This window comes from Nesoenas mayeri (assembly GCF_963082525.1).
Source record: "Nesoenas mayeri genome assembly, chromosome: 21".
In the NCBI taxonomy this organism is placed as follows: Eukaryota; Metazoa; Chordata; class Aves; order Columbiformes; family Columbidae; genus Nesoenas; species Nesoenas mayeri.
This window is the reverse complement of record NC_137571.1, coordinates 5,144,053-5,165,154: the sequence shown is the minus strand read 5'-3', so window position 1 is coordinate 5,165,154 and position 21,102 is coordinate 5,144,053. Positions and strand designations below refer to the sequence as shown.

Sequence of the window (21,102 nt, the reverse complement as noted above, 5' to 3'; positions counted from 1 at the left end):
CACGCGTTGCCTTGATGCCATGAGGTCCTTCTGCAGCTCTTCACAGACAGGTTTAGATTTGACTCTCCGGGGTAGTTCAGGAATGGCTGAACACATCGTTTCACCTCCAAGATCAGCAGAGCCTGTGAGCTCAAAGCATCAACACCAGCTCCTGCCGTTCCCTCAACTCTCCATTTGTCACTGCACAGATTGGGCAAACATCAGCCAGAAACCTGCAGGATGTTGTTTCTTATAACCACATAATATTTCAAGAGAGAACCACAGAGGCAGAAGGATCCTTGCTCACAAAGACGATGGAGGTGCTTTCTTCAGATAAAAAGAGGTTTATTAAGATAATGAGAATGACATTGTGGTGTGGGTGTTGTACATCTATTGCAGCATTAAGAGAAACAACAGCAAGTACAAAATCCTGCAGAACTCCTATAGTCATTATCATGACAGCCTATCTTGTCCATGCTACAGTTTTGTGTATCCAAAACTTCATTCCCATTTCTAATGGCAGAAAATCCAAAGACTTTCATATTTTTTTTTTTTTAAAAAAAAAAAAAGGGCAAAACAAAAAAACCCAACTCAATTTTATATAAATAACTTGCACTGGACATCTTAAAACTTTCAGATTTTAATTACACATAAATAAATATATACAGATTTAGAACAGTTCCGTTTGGCCTGGTTCAAGTTCTGCTCCTTGTGCTTTTATTAATTATTATTAATTTTAGAAACTTGTGTGCTGTTATCGGTAGGTTGTGGAGTTTGAATTAGTCCTGGGTTGAGCTGATGCTGCTTTATCCCCAGCTGTGCCTGTAGTGGTCGGGAGGGCTCCTGCCCTGGCAGCCGTTGGGGAAAATCCGCCTTGAGTCTCAATTTAACAACTGTAAACGAAGTCTGAAGCTGCTTTCAATCCAAAGCAATTCTCCTGGCAATTTCCTCTTGGCGTGGCTCTAGAACGGGGCTGGGCTGTGGGGATATAGGGAGGTTTTTCTGTGTGTTTGCCTGTCAAAATCAGCTGATAAATCCAGGTACAGCTGGCGACCCGACTCCCTGCCCTCTGCTGCTCCAGCCTCTGCTTCTTGCATTGATGAGACTTTTGCTCTTTCTCCTCCAGCTTTTCAGTTGGAACAAATTCCTGGAGCACGTGAGGATTTCACTATGGGTTTTAAAACAGAACAAAACAAAATTGCACATGACTTGGCTTCCTGCATCCACGATTTAAAAACAAAAAACAAGGTAAAAGCCATCACCTTGGCTTATTCTCTCAATCTTACTGTGTCCATTAGAGTTGTTCTCTTCTTAAATTCCTTAAATCTTCCTCTTTTCTTTTTTTTTTTGTCTTTATTTGCTTTATGAGTTTCATCCCAAGTTCCAATGTAGCAGTTCAGAAAACAGTGCCCTGGGTCATCTTTCCCCCTCCAGCGCGTTATTTCCGATGCTTCGCTTCTTTTTCTGACGCTTTGGAGTCTCCGGCCGCGTGCCCATTCCCTGTGCTGTTCAGGAACATTTTATCCAGCCCCTTGAGGGACTCCACCAGGTAGTTCTGGAAGGCGGTGAGGGCAGCACAGATGGCCGGGCCCCCGAAACCGTGGGTGATCAAGCTGAAATGAGTCAAACAGCTCTGGACGCCGGGCTCGAGGATGAGCGAGGGGCGGCTGTTCCCCAATGGTGAGCGATCCTGGGCTATCAAGTCTGCAAACTCTTTACAAATTTGCCTGAAAGAGAGAGGGTTGGATTACTATAGATGCTGTTGGAAAGCTGCAGGGATGTGGGTTCTATGAGTTCTATGATGCTATAGGTGTATTTGGGGTTTCTTTTCCTGCTCCCTGCCCCAGCAGCTGCATCTCTGCTGGGAGTTTTGGGCTCCAGCCTGCGGAAGCCCTTGGTCTCTGCTCCCAAGAAACAAGCACCAGGAGCAGAGGAAACAGCCTCAAGTTGCCCAGGGGAGGTTGAGGTTGGATCTGGGGAAGAATTTCTTCCCCAAAGGGCTGTGGGGCATTGGAACAGGCTGCCCAGGGCAATGCTGGAGTCACCAGCCCTGGAGGGTTGGACAGATGGAGATGAGGTTCTCAGGGTCACGAGGCAATGCCGGGGGTGGGTTAATGGTTGGACTCCATGATCTTGAGAGTCTCTTCCAACCAAAGTGATTCTATGATTCTCTGACGCAGCCCTTCACTCCACGTCAGCTATTCCCCTTGCTGCACATCTTTCAGACCTGTGTGCGGTGCATGAGGTCATCTCTTTCCTGCAGGAGAACAAGCTTTGGGGGTAACGCTGCCCTTCTGGGCTGTGGGGACCGAAGGCAGCGGTGGCCCAGTGCCATCTGTACTCACTTGGTAGCCAGCAGCATGTTTTTCCTGGTGTGGAGCTCCGTGGGGTCGGAGTGCTGTCGGCACAGGTATTCCGCCACTGCCTTGGCTGGGAATTCTGTTTCGCACACATACCCAAAATCCCGAGCCAGATGAATGGCTTCACCTATGAGCAGGACAGATTAAAAACCCATGTGAAAGGGGAGCACATTCTGTAGCAACTTTAACCATTTTGCTGATGTGGGTTATTCCTGCAGGGACTGGAACACTTTCCTTTCTTGTTTGTCACCCAGAAGCTCTCTGGGTGTCTGAGGTGTTTCTCACTTTGCTGCATCCTCCTCTCCCTACTTCTTCCAAAATTTCCTGTTTCACCTCCCCAAATTGAGCAGAGATTTAAACAGGGGCTGAAGGGTGAAAAAGCCACTTTAGCCCCGTGGCTGCCGGACAAACTGGGGATGTGAGAACAGGGCAGAAGGAAGGGGTTTCCATCCTCCCGCAGCAAGCGGGGCCTCAGGCTGCATGCGGAGGCAGAGCATCCATCACCCTGTGGACATGACCCCCGTGGACGGGATTGATCCATCTCCAGGCGTCCCCATGGAAATAATCAGAACTGATGGCGATTGATCATGCCCAACACCCGAAATCCTGGTTGGGCAGGCAGGGCTAATTTGCCTCGCCCCCCTGCTGCTCGTATGTATTAGATCATCCATCCTAACAGCATTAACCCAGATCCCATCACAGCTCCCCAGCGCCCCGAGCTCAGTCTGCAAAGCCACGTTATGGGGAAAGTGTCTGTGCCGCCCATCTAACGATGATAATTTCCACTTCATCTCCTCCTCCAAAAAAGGAGCAAATAAGGTAAACCTGGAGAATTTGAACTGCGGTTGTTTGTGTGTTAAAAAACAATCGGGAAGTAGTAGCTGCTGAAAAACAGTTCTTGTGACAATGCAAAAGGACTTTGTGACCTGAGGGTGAGAGCCGAGGCTGGAGCCAGGATTTATCCCCTCCCTGAGCGAGTGAGAGTGGCTGCGCAGCTGAACACGTGAACAGCAGTTTGGTGCTGCCTTAGAGGGGTTTCAGCACAGGGAACGTAGTGGTTCAGAGCCCAGGGAAGCAGAGCGAGGGGCCACAGAAGCCTGTCTGAGTGCACAACCTCATCCTGAGAGCTCAGGGATGGTTCTGAGGCTGAGCTACAGCCCCACAGCTCCCTTGGAACCACATGGGAACTGATCCCACGGAGCAGGCGCCCAAGAGAGGGTCAGCACTGGGTATACACAGCCAGAGGAGCCCGCATTTCTACCTGCAGCCCCCGCAGTGCTCCCCAGCACCCATCCTCTGCATCCAGAGAAACAGTTGTGGGGCAGGGAAAGGAAAACTATATCATTAGCACTCAAACCCCAGTGTGTTGGGATTTTTTTAAATCAACAGACATTGGGAAGGTGGAGGGAAGAAAACAAATGAAGCCAAGACAGCAAATGTCCCAGAAAGAAGGTGCCTGGGGCTCAGGAGGACGCGCCGGTCCCTGCGTGCTGAGCAATGACAACGCCACAGCACCTTCCTCAGGGTGAAACGTCTCCCAGTACCACAACAGCCATGTGCAGGAGGAAATTACATCCATCAAGCACACATGACACCACTCTTTTATTTGCTATGAACTGGTAAGCAGCAACCAAAACATCAGCAGCCACCTGAAATCAAAATGGACATTTCTTCCTTCCTTTCTTCCATTCTTTTCTTTCTTTTGATGGAAATCAGCCTTTCATTCAGCACGAACCAACTGCCCTCAGTAACAACCTCCGCCTAATGAAGCGGGTCATTTAATTTGCTGGCAACAATGGAGATGATTTTCTATTCAGAACCTGCAGGCAGCTGCCTCCAACACGCTGGGCGCAAACACAATGGATTCCGCAGCTCGAAGGGAGCCGGCGCTATCATCACATTTGTCTGCATCCTGTGGCCTTTTCTCCCGAGATGCGGTGGCGACATCACCGTTTGCATCGTGCAAAAAGTAGGAGGGGAGCAAAGAAACAGGCGGCCTTAAGCAGAGAGACCTCGCAGCACGTTCTCCATCACCAGCCCTGAGGATGGCTGCTGTGAACCTGACCTTCACCTGCAAGTCCTCAGAGCTGCGCAGCATCTCTGCGAGGTCTCACTCGTCCCCTGCTGTCTGGCAGGACTCAGATATGGGGCATCTCCTTATGAGAGACAAGACCTGGAGCCGAACATGGCAATGGAGCCTCAAGAGAGGGGTGACACAGCGCTGGGTTTGTGTCCTGAATGGGTGCACGGTGCTGCCGAACAGCGGCTAAATTCTGGGCAGCTTTATTCAAGCTTTCTTGTGTGTGTTTGGTTTCTGTGAGCCTGACTGAGCACTACCAGAACTAGTTCACAAAAGTGACTGAACGCTTGGATCCAGCCTAAGGGAAGCTCAATGCCCCGTCCAGCCTGGGGACGGCTTTTCCCCACGGGCTGTGACTGGTCCAACAGAAATGTCTGAGTTTTGGAAGACAGATGTGCTTGAATCAGCACGGAGGCTGACACAGGGATATTTCCAGTCTCAATCGGTGGTGACTGCTGCATATTTTAAGTGTTCTCGTTTGTGGAAAGCTGCAAACGAAGGGCAGTGAAGTTTTGGCACTCCCGTCCTCTGCTCTTACCTTCCACGAGGGACGTCAGCAGGGTGACGTTGGCAGCTTTGCGCCTTCCTGCAGGCAGGTTTAGCCCGATTTTCTCTAGCCTTTCCCTTAAACACCGACCCCCGTTTTTGGATTTTGCTCTGAAAACAGAAAACAAGGAGTCATGTTAGAATAACTATTGTTAATCCCAGTTTCAACTATTAGGTTTGAAAGAAAAGAAGAAAAAGCAATAAAAGTGCTATTTCCCCGATATGTCGCACACCGGAATTTCTCATCCCCGTTAATCTGAGAGGTAAGAGCTGGTGCTGAACGCAAATATTGTTTCGGCCTTACCCCCTGCTCTTCAGCAGGGGGTGCGGAGCAGCTCACCTGCGCAGAACTCCGCCGAGGAGAGAGGCGTTGAGACACTCGGGGGGCGAGAGCCTCCGCTGCACCTCCCCGACCGTCACCTTGTACTTGGAGGTGGAGCTGAGGAGCGAGAGGCGGCCGGGCACAGAGCAGAAGACCTCGTTGGGATTCGTCACCCCTCCGATCAGGCCGTCCTTGTTCATGGCCAGGCTGGGGATGCTGGTGCCGTTGGCCTTCGAGGGGATGGGCACTGGGGGACAAGGAGGGGAGAGAGGAGACGGTGGCTGAGATCACTCGGGTCACTTCATGTTCTCCTCGATACAAGAAGAGAGGTGGGGTGATGAAACTGAATTAAATAAAGGGGAAAAAAAGGAGGAAGCCTGGCCGCTGCTCTCACCTGCTTTCCCACGCCGCCCAGCTCTACCATAATTAAACCCCAGGTTTTGGGCTAGTCTCCCGGATGGACTGTCCCCAGCATCGCTACCTGGACCTGTGACTGGTGTCCCCTCCCTGTCCCCGCTGGGCACTCGGAGAGGTGGGGTGGCCGGGTGAAGCACTGGCTCATGGCGCTGGTGACATCCTGCGACCAGGGCTGAGCCGTGACCCCCCTAAACCCCGGGAGATGCCGGAGTGGCCGAGAGCCAGCGGGTGCTCACGGGAACCCATGGACAGAGTTTCTTTGACTTTGCGATTAGCCCCACGAGCTGCAGCCCTAAACCTCCATCATCCCTGGCTTAAAGGAGCTTGAGGACATCAAACCCAATTAATCCAGCACAGGTTTCCTTTTAATTCATGGGCAAAAGTCAATTAACGCGAGAAGTTGGAGAGGCAATGTGGACTGCAGCATCGCACCCGGGTGAAGTGGGCATGGTTTTCCCATACATCATTCCAGTATCAATGTTCTCAGATGCAATAAAGGTTTATAGTTTAAAACTGTGGCTGAAAGCTGTGCTAAATCTCTTTGGCTTTTATGTTCTGAAATTAATAACCAATTTAGCTCTGGAAAAAGAATAGGTTTTGAAAGAATCCAAAGAGGACTGCAAAGCCATCTCTCCAGATCATTTCAGCCCTGGCATCTTTGTGGTTCCTCGGCAATGACTGTTCCACATGCACATTCAGATGGTTCCTGCAAGCAACACAGCAACAAATACCAGCACAAGATGCAGGTTTTATAAAGGAAACACACATGCCCAAAATGAAACCGAAAACCGGAAAATTAACTGGGGAGGGTATGTAGACCAGACCTGTTAGGGGTGCTTACAATCAACATATTGTAAATACGGCTCAATAGCTTGTTAGTGTGGCAATAAAATGTGCCACATGGTATATAAAAATGACTTTTAGTTTTCAGACTAAAAGATGAATGGGAAGTAACTGTGGTATGTTGGAATCGGCCGCGGCGGTGCTGGCATTTGCCACCATGGTGCCTGGCTGAGGGACAAATACAGGAACGTCACCGTGAGCCATTGGAATCCAGAGCTATTTCCAGGAAGCAGCAGCTTCAAAGCTTTCTTCCACAGCCCCAGAACAGGTTAGATCTGTCTCTAGGGGACACCCGCACAATAAGAACTCAGGGTGTGTTTTACAAACACCCCAGCGCTGCCGCCAAGGCGTGTGTCATGTCAGGGCCGGGTCCCCAGCGAGGGGGGCTCTGCTGCAGCGAGGGCACCCCAAAGCAGCCCCCCCTGGGGAGCTGGTGTTGCCCGTGGTGTCAAACGCTTTTTCTCCCCGCGAAGAGCTCACGTCACGCACACACTCGCGTATTCGTGCATGCTGGAGATCATGCGCTGGCGTGCGCTCGAGCCGCATGCGTGGCTGGGGAGCGGCACACGGCGGGGACCGAGCAGCCATGCAGGAGCCAGGGGGGTCGTGCGTCACCACGCGTCTGCGGAACGAGGGGACAAACCTACAGAAAACCAGGCTGTGGGAAGGCAGGGGTGGATGCTGATGCACAGCACCGAGACACCACAACACCTTGTAAACGCATTTTTAGCAATGATCCTGCTCTCAGAAATAAATCCCCTCGAGAGCTGTGACCCAGACCCACCGCTGCGATGCGCGATGCCCAGAGCAGCCGGGTCAGCCCTGCTCCGTGCTGCAGGCAAACCATGCAGGCACCGCTCACGGAACAGAAACATTGACCCCAGCACATTCGGCACGTGCAAGCGTGGGACAGGGCCACCCGTGTCACAGCGAGCTGGCACCCTCAGCCGCGGGGCACACGGGGAGCAAAGGGAGGACCAGGATGGGTGGCTGGCCCAGCATCGCGGGGGGTTAGCGGTCCCCTGAGTGCTGTGACAGTGCTTCAGCCACTAGACAGCGTTGCCTCAACACAGCAAGAATAAACACAGCCACGTTCGCCATTAATTATTAATTATTGTTATTTGGCCTCACCTGCTGCTGTTTGCCTGGTCTGATCTGCAGCTTGTTTGCCCATAAACATGCTGCAGGAGGGAGACAAGCTACCATTAAAGCCTGACAGCTTTGTTTCCTTGGCTTTTGGGGAACCAAAATTGTCTCTCGTCATCTGAGTAAACCAAAAGTCCCCCTCGATCTTCAGTTGCTGCTTTCCTGTTCCCGCAAGCAGCAGGTGATCGGAGCACCTGAGCCAGCCTGCAGACGAGAAGGAAGCATCAGAGCGGGACGCGGACGCGGCCCGAACCGCGGCGCACGGACACAGGCGACCCCGGCACCCGCCGCCACCGCGGCACCCACCGAACCGAGATGGGCACGCGCGGGCGCCTGGCCCCGCGGGAAACGCAACTGGCTGCTTCGCATGGCATCGTGTCGGGGTTCATCCCAGCCACGGGGCAGAGAAATCAACCGCTGGGACAAGGGCTCATGGTGGGGGTGCTGGGTGCCGAGGCGAGCGGGAGGCACTTGGTGCCATTGTGCCCGAGCCGGGCAGCCACCGGACAAGACATGGAGCTGAGCCCCACACGGTGCTTTGTAGCTGGGAATAAAAGTGTCACATCGCTGTCACTGTTGCACACAGGCTGCCAAAGAAAGGGTCAGGTGCTGGTGCCCAAACAGCCACAGTATCCAGGTGCTCAGCCCCCTCCTGATGAGCAGAACAGGGCTCAGCTGGGGCCACCCCCCCAGGGAGCTATAAAGGGCAGGGCAGAGGCTGCATTTCCTTCCGCAGGGCTCTGGTTGGGTTGGTTCAGTCAAAAGAAGGGCAGGAAAGGGTCATCAGGTTTTTAGTGACTGCTCAGAATCCTCATGGTGAGTATAAGGTGCTTTTTTTCTTCTTGTGCCCATCTTTGCCGTGGGCGCAGTCCTGGTGGGTTGAGTCACCGGAGAGGCTGTAGATGTGGCTACATGGGGGAAAGTTACAAAACAATACTTAGTCTGCTCCCTGAAATGCTTTGGTCGCTGGGCCTTGGCTGCTCCACTGTGTCCCCCTGAAGCTTGTTTGCTCTTTCCTTTAACTGAGAGCTTTTTCCCCCCCATGGGAGGAGTGCTTCGTTCATTCATCCTGCTGCCTTGACCGGTGTTGCTGGGACTCAGCTCTCACGCAGAGGTGCGCTCGGCTGCAGGTTTCGCCAACTAAAGCCCCAGTAAAGCGTTTTGCCCTCATGAGCCCCTGGTGCTGGGGATGCTGGAGGCGGGTGAGCACTGCAGGGCTGCGCAGCAACAGGGCTGCAGGGGTCTGGTCTGAGAGGGGAACTTGATTTCAAAATAAGGTTGTGCTGACAGACCTCAGGGAGCTTCACGGGTTGCTGATCCCCAGTGCAGGTACAGGACCCCATCCCAGTGCCTGTGTGAGCTGGATCCTTATTGCAGCTGGGGAAAACTGAGGCACAGAACCAGTTAAATGATTTACCAAACATCGGGCATATGGGCACAATCTGATTGCATGCAATTCTGGTCTGTGGGAATGCTTTTATAAGCAATCCAGGCTTTACAGCACTTCCTAACACTTGGGCAATAGCTATCAAAAACCCATTAAGTATGGCCTCTGCTTTTCTAACTCCAAAGTGCCTTTTTAATGCTGTGAAATGCTTGTCGCTGCATCATCTTGTCTCCTGATGCTCCCGTATTTTGAAGATAGCCGCTGAGAATGGCAGCGTGTCGATAATAAGTGTGCAACGTCTTGCTGAATGTGGGAAGAAAACCATCCTTACTTCTTCTGTATTATGTCCCAAGAAGCGTTTCCATGAGGCTCAGCATCTCACTGCCGCCTTTAACACTGCAAGGCAGGTACCGCTCACAATACGTTATAAAAGTCTGAGGGTGGTAAATGTAGCCAGAAGGAGCTGGTCCAGCACTGGACATGGGACAGGATGATGCTCCCTGGAGAGGCAGATGGGGTAGAAAGGCAATTCTGTGAGCACCAGCTCCTGGTATCTCCAAAAATGCTTCAGGTGGGATGGGATGCCATGGCCTGGCTGCTGTCAGGAGGTGGGAGGAAGGAGCTCGATGCCTTCAAAGTGTCCCAGGATAAAGCATGAAGTTTCTGACACTTCTGTTCTGGTTTCCAGAGGTGAGTCCCATTTTAAATTCCAGGTACAAAGAAGAAGGAGCAAGAGAAACACATTCTCCAAAGGAATTTCAGCACAGACTGACCCACAGCCCTGCACCTCTGTTGCCTCCTCATCCCTTTCCAGCGCAGTCTGGGTTGATGATGCTCCAGCCCTGAGCTCCTCCTCTCCTCCCTTGTTTGTGTTCACAGACATTTGTGTCTGAAACTACCACTACAATTCCTGAAAATGGTCACTTTTACATATAAATATCCAGTGCAAAAAGCACATCCACAGCCTGGGTTCTGCATGTGGGCACGGCTGAGAGCTGGGGCATCGTGGTGCTGCACACCATCAGCTTTGGGGTTTTTTTAAAAGAAAAATAGATTTTGCCTGCAAAAAGAAAAAGTATTGACTCATTTCCATCTGAGATATGTGTTAGCTGCTTGCAAAATCGTTTGTAAGCAGGAAAATGTGTGGGACTTGGAAACTGAGTTGCTTATCGTGGTGTTACTTGTCCAGTTGCATTTCCAGCTGGAGCTCGGGGTTCTGCAAGAGGAAAAACAAGTCCAGAGGGAACATGCAAATCGCTGCCTGTCTTACAGGTCTGTTTTCTTCTCTCCTTAGATACATTACAGGTAAATCCTCCTCCTCAGCAGTGCTGGATCCCTGGGTATTGGAGCTTTTGTTGCAGCATCTCTTTCAGAAGTGGGAGTGTGCTACAGCTTAGATCGCGTTTTAAAGAGGTATCAGTTAATCCGTTTAGGAGACCACCTGGCACAAAGCAATCTCTCATTTTTGGGCACAGTGCTGTCCCCAGCCACCCCAAAAGCATCTCAGCCCCCCAGTCCCTTCCCGGGGCTGTGCACCGCTCAGCTCAGCCACATTGAGCATCGCTGCAGATCCAGAGCATCCCAAAAACGTGCTGCGGGTGGTGCTGCCCTGCAAAGGGGATCCTGCACAGTGCAAGCACGTTTCAGACGTTCCTCGCTGCAGCTGCTGAGGTTTCGCTTCAACAGTGTTGCAGGTCTGGTGATGACAGCCCTGAGCCCCCCAGATTTTGTCCCCTGTGTGGACTGGGGTCCTGCAGCTCCATCCTGCTCTGGCTGATGGGCGCTTGTGCACGGCCCCTGATGAAAGGTGCTCTGGAAAGGCGAGGGATTCCTGCTCCTTCAGGAAGAGCTTTCAGCGCACTCATCTAACCTTCGTTTGAATGTCTCCGATGTAAATTATGAGATGGAGATACATATATCAAGAAGTATCTGCATGTGGATGTGAGCCAGAGGCAGCTGCTCCTGCCATGGCTTTAAAAAGCCTTTTTCCAGCGAGGAGATGCTGCAGAGTTGAGCTGCTTCAATTTCCTGGTGCTTCAGCGGAGAGGTATTTATTGATGGTCCAGGGAAGGAGGTCAGTGCCATCAGCTGTATTTCAAACCCCAAGTCTGTAATTATCCTTTCTTCCCAGAGGGGATTATACAGGTATTTTCTTTATCTCGAATGCACAACCTGAAGCAGGTCCCCATGTCAAAGAGCCTCGCTAGGAAACCCCGTAATCGGCTCGGAGGCCTTTTCAAATGGAAGGATGGAAAGAATCTTGGGTTTTTTTATCTCTAGGCTTTCCAGATCACCGAGTCCCGATAGGGAAATTGATCTGGGACCCTTGGAAGAAGAGAGGACAGAGATACAACTCAGCAGCCTCAAACCATTCCCATGAGAAAGCTGATCGGGAGAGGTCCCATGCCTATGCAAAGCTCCGTACTTAACATTTTGTTTCCAATGCAAATCAATACATTAGGTTGTGAACTAAATGCTAAGGTGCCATGTGATATTTAATGCATTTTTCTTTCTGTGCCTCTGTTTTACCCAGCAAAGCTCCTGCAATGTGTCACTGCGGGTCTCTGCTCCTGGGGGGCTTTGGGACGATCGATAGGGCAGGAGGGTTCAGCCCCCCCAGACCAGCAGATACAACATCTGTTACAGATGTTACCTGCCTAGTGCACGGTGTCTTGGTGGGAATAGACACCCAATAAACCAACAAAATTTACTCAGACCTCTGCAAAAGCACCCTGTGCTTCTTCAGGACTGGGAAGGGGATTAGTAAGAACTTTGCAATTAATAATTTCAGCTAATGCATTTTGCTGCTTTACCATATAGGAATGAGTTGGCCTCAAATGTACTGCTCGCTCAGCATATTCTGTGCATTTTTTGGAAACTGCTCACAAATAACAATGTATTGTGAGTTCCCACACATTTCCCTGCTGTACTTCATTTTACAGATTGGGTCGTGCTGTCTGGGGAGCCCAGGACGTAACAGCCTGAACCTCGGGAATGCCTGTTACCTTCACGACTGCATTTGAAAAATCAGTTTAGTGCAGTAATTGATTATTCCACTCCCTCCGATTTGTTGTTGTTAATATACAGCTAACCCCCTTCTCATCTATGTTAGAAAAAGCTGGTTTAAATTCATTTAAATTATTAACCGCTCCGAAGGGACGCGAGTCGCTCCGTCTCCGCTTGTACAGCGCACAGAACGCGCAGGGGTCGGAGAGGCGCGAAACCGAAACGGGAGGCTGGAGAGCCCCAGGATTGAAGCCAGAGGAACTGGAACCCTGTGCTGCTTTGTGCTGACACCGAGGAAAGTTTCCGATCTTATGTCACCCCCAGTTCAGCCGCGCGGCAGCAAAAGCTCCCGGACTCGCACACCCTCCCCGGCTCTGCCCTGTGGCTTTAACCATCACAGGTTTATTCATTTAGCAGCGCAAACTCCCATTACATTTTGGCAACCAGTCTACGGGATCTTTATGTGTTTAAACAGTATAATCCATTTTACGGTAACATGCTTGAGAGGTTTTCCCTGTATTCCCTATAGAAGTGCCTGAATTTGTGTGGCTTGGATCTACATAATCTAAAAAGGGAGAACAAAGGCGCAGTGTCTTTTGCGAACGGCGGTGGATCCTATGTAAGCCATCGTAGTGTTGCTATCAATTCGCTAAAATGTATTTAGATTATTGAAGGGCAAAAGACCCTTCAGCAAAGATTAGAGAGGAATAATAATAGAAGAATACTTTTTGTATAGAACTTGCTGCCAACCCTCAGAGCAGGCGGGAGGGTTTCGATCTGAGCCTCGGAGCGCAGCAGCGTGAATGTGCTGCTTCACCTGCGGTTCTGGAGCTGCCGGATCGCTCTGGGGACAGGCACCGCTGTCACAGCCAGGATGCTGTTACTTTTCCTTGCTTGGAACACGCTCTGGGTTTTTAACGTCTGTGTGTTGGCAGGATGTCCAGCAAAGCAGACGTTGCAGCTGGGTCAGCGCTGTGCCCTGGCCAGGACACACGTCCCATCCCAAGCTGCGGGGGGATGCACCAGGAAACCCCTGTGCAGCGATGGGGACCCACCATGGTGTAGGGAGTAACCTGGGGAAGGAGCAACATCTACATCTTCCTATGGGGAAACCAACTCTGACCAGCTGCAGATACAGCATCAGGAGAGCCCAGCCAGCTGTGCAGGAGGGGGCACATCTGCACACAGGTAACCGCAGCACAGCTCTTGCTGTGTGTACAAACCCTCTGGTGATGTTTCTTTAATGCCTTCCCCCATCTCTTGCTAACTTGGATCTTGTGCTTTAAGCAAGCCTGGCTGCCCTTGGTCAGACCCTTTGCTCGCACCCCACCAGCCCAGGACTGCAGTCCCACTTTGCCCAGCACACGGGGCCACCACGGGGCTCCCAGGGAGCCCTGGGGATGCGCCATCCCCATGAAGCCACCTCCATGCTGGGGACACCACTTGCTCCCCGAGACCTGTCCGACCGGTCCTGAGGGAATATGGCCTGACCCCGTCCCTCGCTGCCTGGCGCCTCGGCACTCGGGTGACTGATGCCAGATAAATGCCTGAGATAGAGGGTGGGGAGACTCGGCCGGGCTGGAATCCCAAACACGCACCACAGACGCTGCAGAAGCTGCGATGGCTTTTTAGGCTGCAGGGGTGAAGCTGCGCGCAGGTCCCCTCGTCCCCCTCCAGAGCCCCTCGCTCCCGAGCCGCGGGCACACCGTGTTCTGGGATATTGGATTGCAAGGGGCAGTTTGGGCTCATTTCTAGCAATTCTTTCTTGCTTCATTCTGCTTCTCCATCAGGCCACAACACTCAACCTCTCGCCAAACCAAAGGCGATACCCAGACACGGCAGAGCTGGATATGGGACAGGGCAGGGAGGTGAGAGCTGAGTGTGCAGCAGCTCCAAGCTCTATATCCACGTTTGCTAATTAGTTCCTCCATTAAGAATTAAAATAAACAAACAAATGGAAGGACAGTGAGAATGAGTAATTCTCCAGGATGACACAGGAAAGGGTGGGTTGGTTTACTTGTTAAGGTGCTAGTCTAGGACTAGAGAACCCTCTTCAAATAATTAGGACAGATTACAAACTTTTGGGGTTTTTTTGAGATCACATATTTTGGAATATTATGAAAGAGGGAGGAATGGTCTATGTCTGCCTCTGCTCTACTGCAGATTTGGTGTGTCCCTGGGCTGGGGGCACATGATGGTCCCCATGGCTCTGCCTGTATCTGTGCTGCCATGGGTGGGTGCCCCATGGGGCCCTGGTGAGGCTCACACCTGCTGCATGGCACTGTCTGCACGCTGAATATCTCAGGGCCACCTCCTCTGCAGGGCTGATGTGGGGACAAACACCATGGGCTCTATGTCACCTGGCCAAGGCTGCTCCTACTGACCCCACTGTCAACCCACCGATGGACAACGCAGCCCCCATGGGAGCTGAGGCGGTGGCAAAAAGTAACCCAAGCTGGCTTTTCTGAACCTACCCTTTAAGAACTGCTCTTCTAACAAAGAAAAAAATTCATTTAAAAACATCTAATTAAACAGTAAGTCATTACAAGGTACATGAAACTTGGAGATAACACATGCCTGGGAGGCACTGGGGAGGTTGAGACAAAGCCCAGCGCCTTCACCGGTACCCGCATGTGTTATCTCACATGAACACACACCTGGTTTTATCCCGGTGCAATTATAGGACATTAAAAATATAATTTTAGTGGAAGAATGGTGATCTGGACGCAGTTCAGAGCAAAAACTTTCTTTTAAGTTTCACTGTTTGATTAGTAGGTGTTCCCGCCACGCACGCCTGTGTGCGGAGGGAGAAGCGCCGCGCTCGGAGGTGTGACTGTTGTGATGAGCGCTGGGTCCCGCGGTGTGTGCGAGGGCTTGTCTCAACCGTAAAGCCTGCGTGAGCAGCGTCGAGGCAGCAAAACCTCCAGTCAAGACCCGGCTTGCCCCATTTTGAGCCCCTTTTCCCAACTCAGGCAAACTACAGCAGCAGATGAAGCTGCAGAGCGCCGGGAGGGCTCTGCCAGAGCGCTCAGCACCCTGCGGCTCGCTGAGTCCAAGCACTGCCGCCCACGGCTGAGGACACTCTTATAAAAGACGTGTCTTTGCAGCCCCGGGTGTTTTACAGGATGACCTCATTTATTACCTTGCTCGTCACAGGAAATGATGTTTATCTAATCTACCATTCTTTCAGGAATTGTTTTTCCTGCCACATCTGGCTGCACGTGGCGGTTCTTCCAGCTCAATTCCTCTCTGCACTGAAACACAGGAGAGGTGGCACCGCTGCCACAGTGCCAGCGCCCCATCCCAACAGCAGCCCCACACGCAAGCCCCGCGGGGAGATTTTGGAGCTCATGTGCGGTGGCGAGTGGATCTAAGGATCTCGGTCTTACTCTCCCTCCTCTGCTGCATTCTTTAGTAGTGACAACTACTTCTTGCAATATTTCTGGATGTGGGCTCGGAGCAGTCTGAGGCACAGATCTCTGTCCATCTGTCCAACACTCAGCCAAACAGGTCCACATTCCTGAGCAGAAACACTAGCGCTGCCGCTCCGGAGCAGCTGAAAAGCCTCGAATGGAAATTAAAACGAATCACAAACACGAAGGAAAGCACAGTGGCCAAATCCTGCTGCCTCAACGAGAAGCTCCGTCCCTTCCAGCCACGCAGTGCCTGGGCACCGTGCACCCCTGGGTGCTAGTGTGAGTCCCCACGGGCTGCGCCCTGTTCCGGCTCTACTCCAGGTTGTAAAACGCTTGCCCGCAAGCGGGATGTGCAGGCCCTGCAGCTCTTCCCACTGCTTGCAGGGCCCGTGGTCTGCTCCTGAACCCCGCTGAGCCCCCAGGCTCCTTCCAGGTACCAGCGAGAGAGATTTGTATTTCTCTTTATAATAAAAAGGCTCCATCAGAAGCTTTCAGCTGATCCTTAAAGGATGTCAAAGCAATAAACCCCCTTCTTATTTTATAACCAAGCTGCAGGGTTTTTTGCTACCAAATGCAATGGCATAATGCTGGATTTCATAAACAGAAAACCAGGCTCTCCCCACTCAGGGGAGGGAAGGATCTGCAGCAGGAGCAGCGGCTGTTTGGGCATCGATGAGTCTCCAGCCCTTTTTCCTGGGGGTTTTCAGGTCAGGGTGGGAGTAGCTGTCCCAGGCATCAGGGGAAGAGAGCAGAAAATGCCTGTAGCTGCTGCAGCCTGAAGCAGACAGAGCCATGGACTAAACTTTTTCAGAGTGAATTTTACTGTTTTCGAGTCAAATGTATCCCTGGCGTTATATAAACGTTTTGGGTGGAAAAACAAAACAACAACACAAGGAAAAAAATAAACAAAACAAACAAATACAACAACAATAAAAATGAGACAGAAAATAATTTCCGAAATACTTTTGAAAAGGAGGAAAAACAAACAAACGTTTGCGCAAAAAAATATTCACAAAAGCTGTTCTACCCCGTTCAGGATTTTATCCGTTTCATTCTCAAACTAAATCTATCCCGTTTGTCACGGCAGCGCGGGGGAGCTCAGCCTCCGTTTTTTTTAGTGCTATTCACAGCTCTCTGTGCTCGAAATCAAATCGCGGCTCTACGTCCGGCACACGCAGCATCCCCGCAGCCGAACCGGCATCCCGCATCCCCGCAGCCGAACCGGCAACTCCCGTCCCCGCTTCCCCCGGGACCGGCGCATCCCCGGGGCTGCTCCCGGCGTTTCCAGCCCGGGGGCTGCCCACAGGAATAACGAACCGGAGCCAGGCCAGAGAGCGATGGTGGAAATTGAGTTTAGAACGTGGGTTTTCGGCCCGGATCCGCCTCCCGGCGCTGCCCCCGCCGACGGGACGCGGCGATGCGGGACCCGCGTACCCACCGCTGGGGCCGCGGGACGGGGACCCCGGGGCCGCCCCCGAAGCCCTTGCTGAGCCGATGTCACCCCCTATCCTCTCCCTCTGCCGCTTGCTAAATTCGAGGCCACCTGCAGCAAAAAAGGCCAGAGCGCTGTGGGCTCGGGAAAACACACCCGGGGTGTATCAGGGCGCTGCACCCCTCGAGTCTCCCCAAAAATCGCCTGTAATGACATGAACTGCTAAAACCGTTGAAGTTTATTAAAGAAGGAAACGCGGGGGTAAGAGCAAACTCGCAGCCAGGGACAAATGGTTTGATTCGAATGAAACAGGAGTTAAAAGGTGGCTTAAAGGGTTTTGGGGCAGGTGATTAATATTTTGTTGAACCAGGACAACCGTATCTCGGCAGCTAATTAAGGAGAGATTTATCTGTTTTCACATGCACAGATTTATATCAGGTTTTTGTCCGACGGCCATGCCGTCAGGAATTCAAGGATTAACCATTCCCGGTGCGGTATTTGAGATATCGGAACGATTTATGACAAAACGGGGCTTTTCAACGTTTACCCTCAGTCTCCACGGAGAGCAGGGCAGCGATAAAGCCGCTGTCCGTCCGCACACCTTCTCGCCTTCTCTGCCCGCCTGGAAACCGCTCGGGATTTGTCTTTGATATGTTTGTTTTATTTTTCCAAGGGTGTTTTCCTCTCGCCCCCGTTGTGGATTCGGGAGTCAGCTCCAAGCAGACAGAGCCAGTGAAGTAGAAACGACCCCGTATTATATACTAAAAATAATACTAATAATAAAACAAACAAACAAACAAAAACAGACTGCAAAGTAGTTAATTTGGCCGTTTCGAGCGGAGGGCAGCGGCGTTTGCCGCTATCGCCCGGCAGCTCCTGCGGGGAGCAAACCGACCGTCGATTTCGGGGACCCGCGCAGCATCACCCGCGGTCCCGGTCCCCGACTTCAGCTTCCCTAATTCCCCAGCTTTCTTTTGAGCTCCAATTATCCGGTTTGGGGCATCTCTTCCAGGGCCGCCGGCACAGAAAGGGAAGCGCGGCCATCGAAATACGGGCGAACGGGGACCAGTCCAGGGCCCCGGGCACGGTGCAGGATGCGGCCCCGGACGGTCTCCGGTGCTGCCGCCGCACGGAGCGGGGCCGGGGGGTCTCGAACTCCGGCTCCGCTACAAGAAACAGCCCCGGCGCCCCCGTCCCGGCCGTGCTGCGGCTCCCGGGATCGCTGCTGGTCGCTCTGGGGAGCCGCGCCGCCCCACAAAAAAAACCCCACACGCTTTGCTTTGGATTTATCGATTTCTGAGGCTGCTCCAGCGAACTCGGGGCTTTGAGCTCCGAGTAGAGACGGGGACACTCCGGCAGAGCATCACCCCCAAAAGCTGCCGTCGGAATCCGACTATTCTCCTAAATATACTTTGCCTTTTTATTCCAAACACAGCAGGGGGGAAACAAGGGAACCGGAGCGGGAAGAGCAAGTGTCTTTAGTCGCAGGAGCTACAAATGTCCTGCACCCACAAACCCTGCTTTTCAGCCAGGGTTATTTTCTTTTTATTTCGAAAGAGAGACTAGAGAAACTGTAGGCACAAATCTGGCACTGAACAACAACGAGAGACGAAGATTTCTAAGTAATGGCGCCTTTCGAAAAGGAAGGAAAAGCCCTCCAAACCACTATAACTTCAACCGAACTTCCAGACAAATATTCTCATTGCAGAGTATTTTCTGAAGATACCTTGAGTGCTGCCGACACACAAAACAGCGAAGGCACGGCCGGACCAGAGCGCACACGCACCACACAGCTTGTTGCAACCATTTCTCATGCAAGGATATTTAATGAAATGCCTCTCATGTGTTCTAATTAAAGCTAAAATAATTACGGTCATTAATGCTCCACAGAAATGCCGCGTGTAATGAAGTTGCGTTCTTAGAATAACAATTTTCATGGCAAAGGGGCTGTAACGCACCGTGAACGCTGCTCCTTCCGTGTAACAACCTCCATCGCCCATGTCGGCGGGGAAGACCTGCACGACTGGGATATTTTTTCCGCGTTCTGGGGGGATGCTGGGCTCCGTACCACGGAGCAGCAGTTAAACACGTCCTCTCCATCCACAGCTTTTTGTAAAAAATCGCCCAGAGAAGCCAAGAGCAGCGCTTGAATATTTCATACGAGTTATCGCTCCGAGCAGCCGCATAAATCGCTCACGTCCCCCCTGCTCCCAGCAATGCCCCGGTGAAGTTGTTATTAGAAAAATATTTTACGGAGTTGAGCTGTTTTCACCACGGGGCTTTGTTTGGGAGCAGAGGGGCTGTTTAGCAGGTCGGAGATAATCGGCACTAAATTAGGAGAGGCGGTGGGAGACATCGGGGGCCGTGCGGTGCCCCTGCCCGCTGCCCGGCTTCCCCGCTCCGGCCACGGAGGGAGCGGCTGGTGTCGCCGCCGGTCCCCGGGACAAAGCCCCGTTTTTGGAGCCGCAGACGGGGAGTCCCCGCAGGCCCGGGTTGCTGCGGAGGCGGGGAGCGAGGATGGACGAGGCCACCCGGGGGTCTACGGGATGCTCCCCGGTCCAGAGGGACGGGCAGCACCGGTTCCTACGGCCGCGCCACCTCTTCGCTCCCGTTAAACTCGTCCTTCCCCACGGTAGAGTCCCACCGAACGAGCCCGCTCTGCCGTGGCTCAGCGCTTTCCCCGCCCGAGGCGGTGCGGAGCGGTGCGTGGCCGGGGCTGACTCCCCCGCAGCCAGGCGCAGGGCTCCCGTCCGAGGCGCCGGGACCGGGAGCGCCGGGAGGCGTCGCTCAGCCCCGCCGAGGTATCCCCGGGCTTCTTACGCAAACCGTTCGGGGCCGCCGGCGGGGCTGCCCCCGGGAGCCCCGATAGCCGGGCTCGTCCCTGCGGGCCCCTCGGTCCCCGGTAACGGGAAGACGCCACGGCCTCGGTACTGCCCGAAGGAGCCCAGCGAGCCGGGGACGGAGGGACGCGCTGGCCCGCCGGGACCCGCCGCTTTCGTTGCAGTCTCGCCGGGGACCGCAACGAGCGCTTCCCGACGCGGGGGGAGCGGCCCCGTGGGACTGTTGTCGCGGGGGGAAACCCGACGCAGGGGAGCCCCGAGGGCAGGAGCGGAAGCCGGCCCGATGTCGCGTCCCGCGGTGCCGCCGCACTCTTACCTTTCTTGATCACGGACTGATCGAGCAGGTTCATTCCGCCGTCGTCCACGGCCTGAAAGCACCGAAGCAAGAGCCGTCAGCCGGCGGCTCCCGGTGCGGATGGGCACCGACCGCTCGGAGCGGGGGGACAGCGTGGCCAGGGCCCGGTTCACCGGCTGTCCCCAGCCAGGAGGGATCGTTCGGTCACGGATGAGCCCCGTTGACGGGGCTCCCGCCCCGGAGGTCCTCCTTGCCCGTGGGTACGGACACCGCAGGGTCCGACCTGTCCCGGCTGGGACCCCCCCCGAGGCGCACAGGCGGCGGCGGGATCGGTCCGCGCTGTGTCGCGCCCGCCCCGCCGGTCACCCTCCCCGGCCTCCCTCCGTCCCCCGGTACCTGGATGTCCTCGATGCCGTGGTGGCCGAGGCCGTGGAGGCCCAGCGGGCCGTCGGCGAGGCCGTGTCCGCCATCGGGCAGCCCGTGGAGCAAGCGGGGCACGGTGGGGTACTCGCGGCGGGGGTCGAGCCCCAGGGCGCGGTGCGTCTGCGAGAGCAGCCCCGTGTCGTCTTGTCGGCCGCGCTGCGGGGGCCAGGCGGGCTGCTGGTGCTGGTGCAGCGGGCTGAGCGCCGCGTACGGATCCCCCAGATGCGGGTAACCGGGCTCCTGGCCCTGCGGGTAGGGCAGCGGCGGCTGCGGGTACGGCGGTGGGAAGTAGGGCGGCTGGAAGTCGGCGGCGGGCGTGTGGCAGAGCGGCGGCGCCGAGCCGTAGGGCGTCTGGTTGAGCGCGGGCAGCTGCGGCAGGCGGGCCCCGGCCGGTGCCCCGGGCAGCCCCTCGGCGCGGTCCTGCGGCAGCGGTGACAGCGGCGGTGAGGAGGGTGCGGAACCCCGACATCCTGACCCCCCGTCCCCGACCCTCCATCCCGTCCCGCCCCGCCGCGCCCTGTCCCGCACTCACCATGCCCGGGTAGCTGTGCACTAGCATCTGTGCGGGCCCGCGGCGAGCCCCGGGCGGGCCGGGCCCCGGGGGTACCCC

General features: G+C 53.9%; 1 protein-coding gene across 1 annotated transcript; it reads right to left on the bottom strand.

Annotated features, from left to right (window-relative positions):
• Positions 1-1,157: 1,157 nt before the first annotated feature.
• Positions 1,158-21,051, bottom strand: TFAP2E (transcription factor AP-2 epsilon; the record flags this gene model as incomplete). Its single annotated transcript, XM_080357775.1, has 8 exons — positions 1,158-1,706; positions 2,325-2,466; positions 4,958-5,076; positions 5,306-5,534; positions 7,679-7,897; positions 20,091-20,142; positions 20,466-20,912; positions 21,025-21,051. 8 exons carry the CDS (start codon positions 21,049-21,051, stop codon positions 1,418-1,420), a joined length of 1,524 nt encoding a protein of 507 aa, XP_080213901.1. The 3' UTR covers positions 1,158-1,417.
• Between the last annotated feature and the right edge of the window lie 51 nt (positions 21,052-21,102).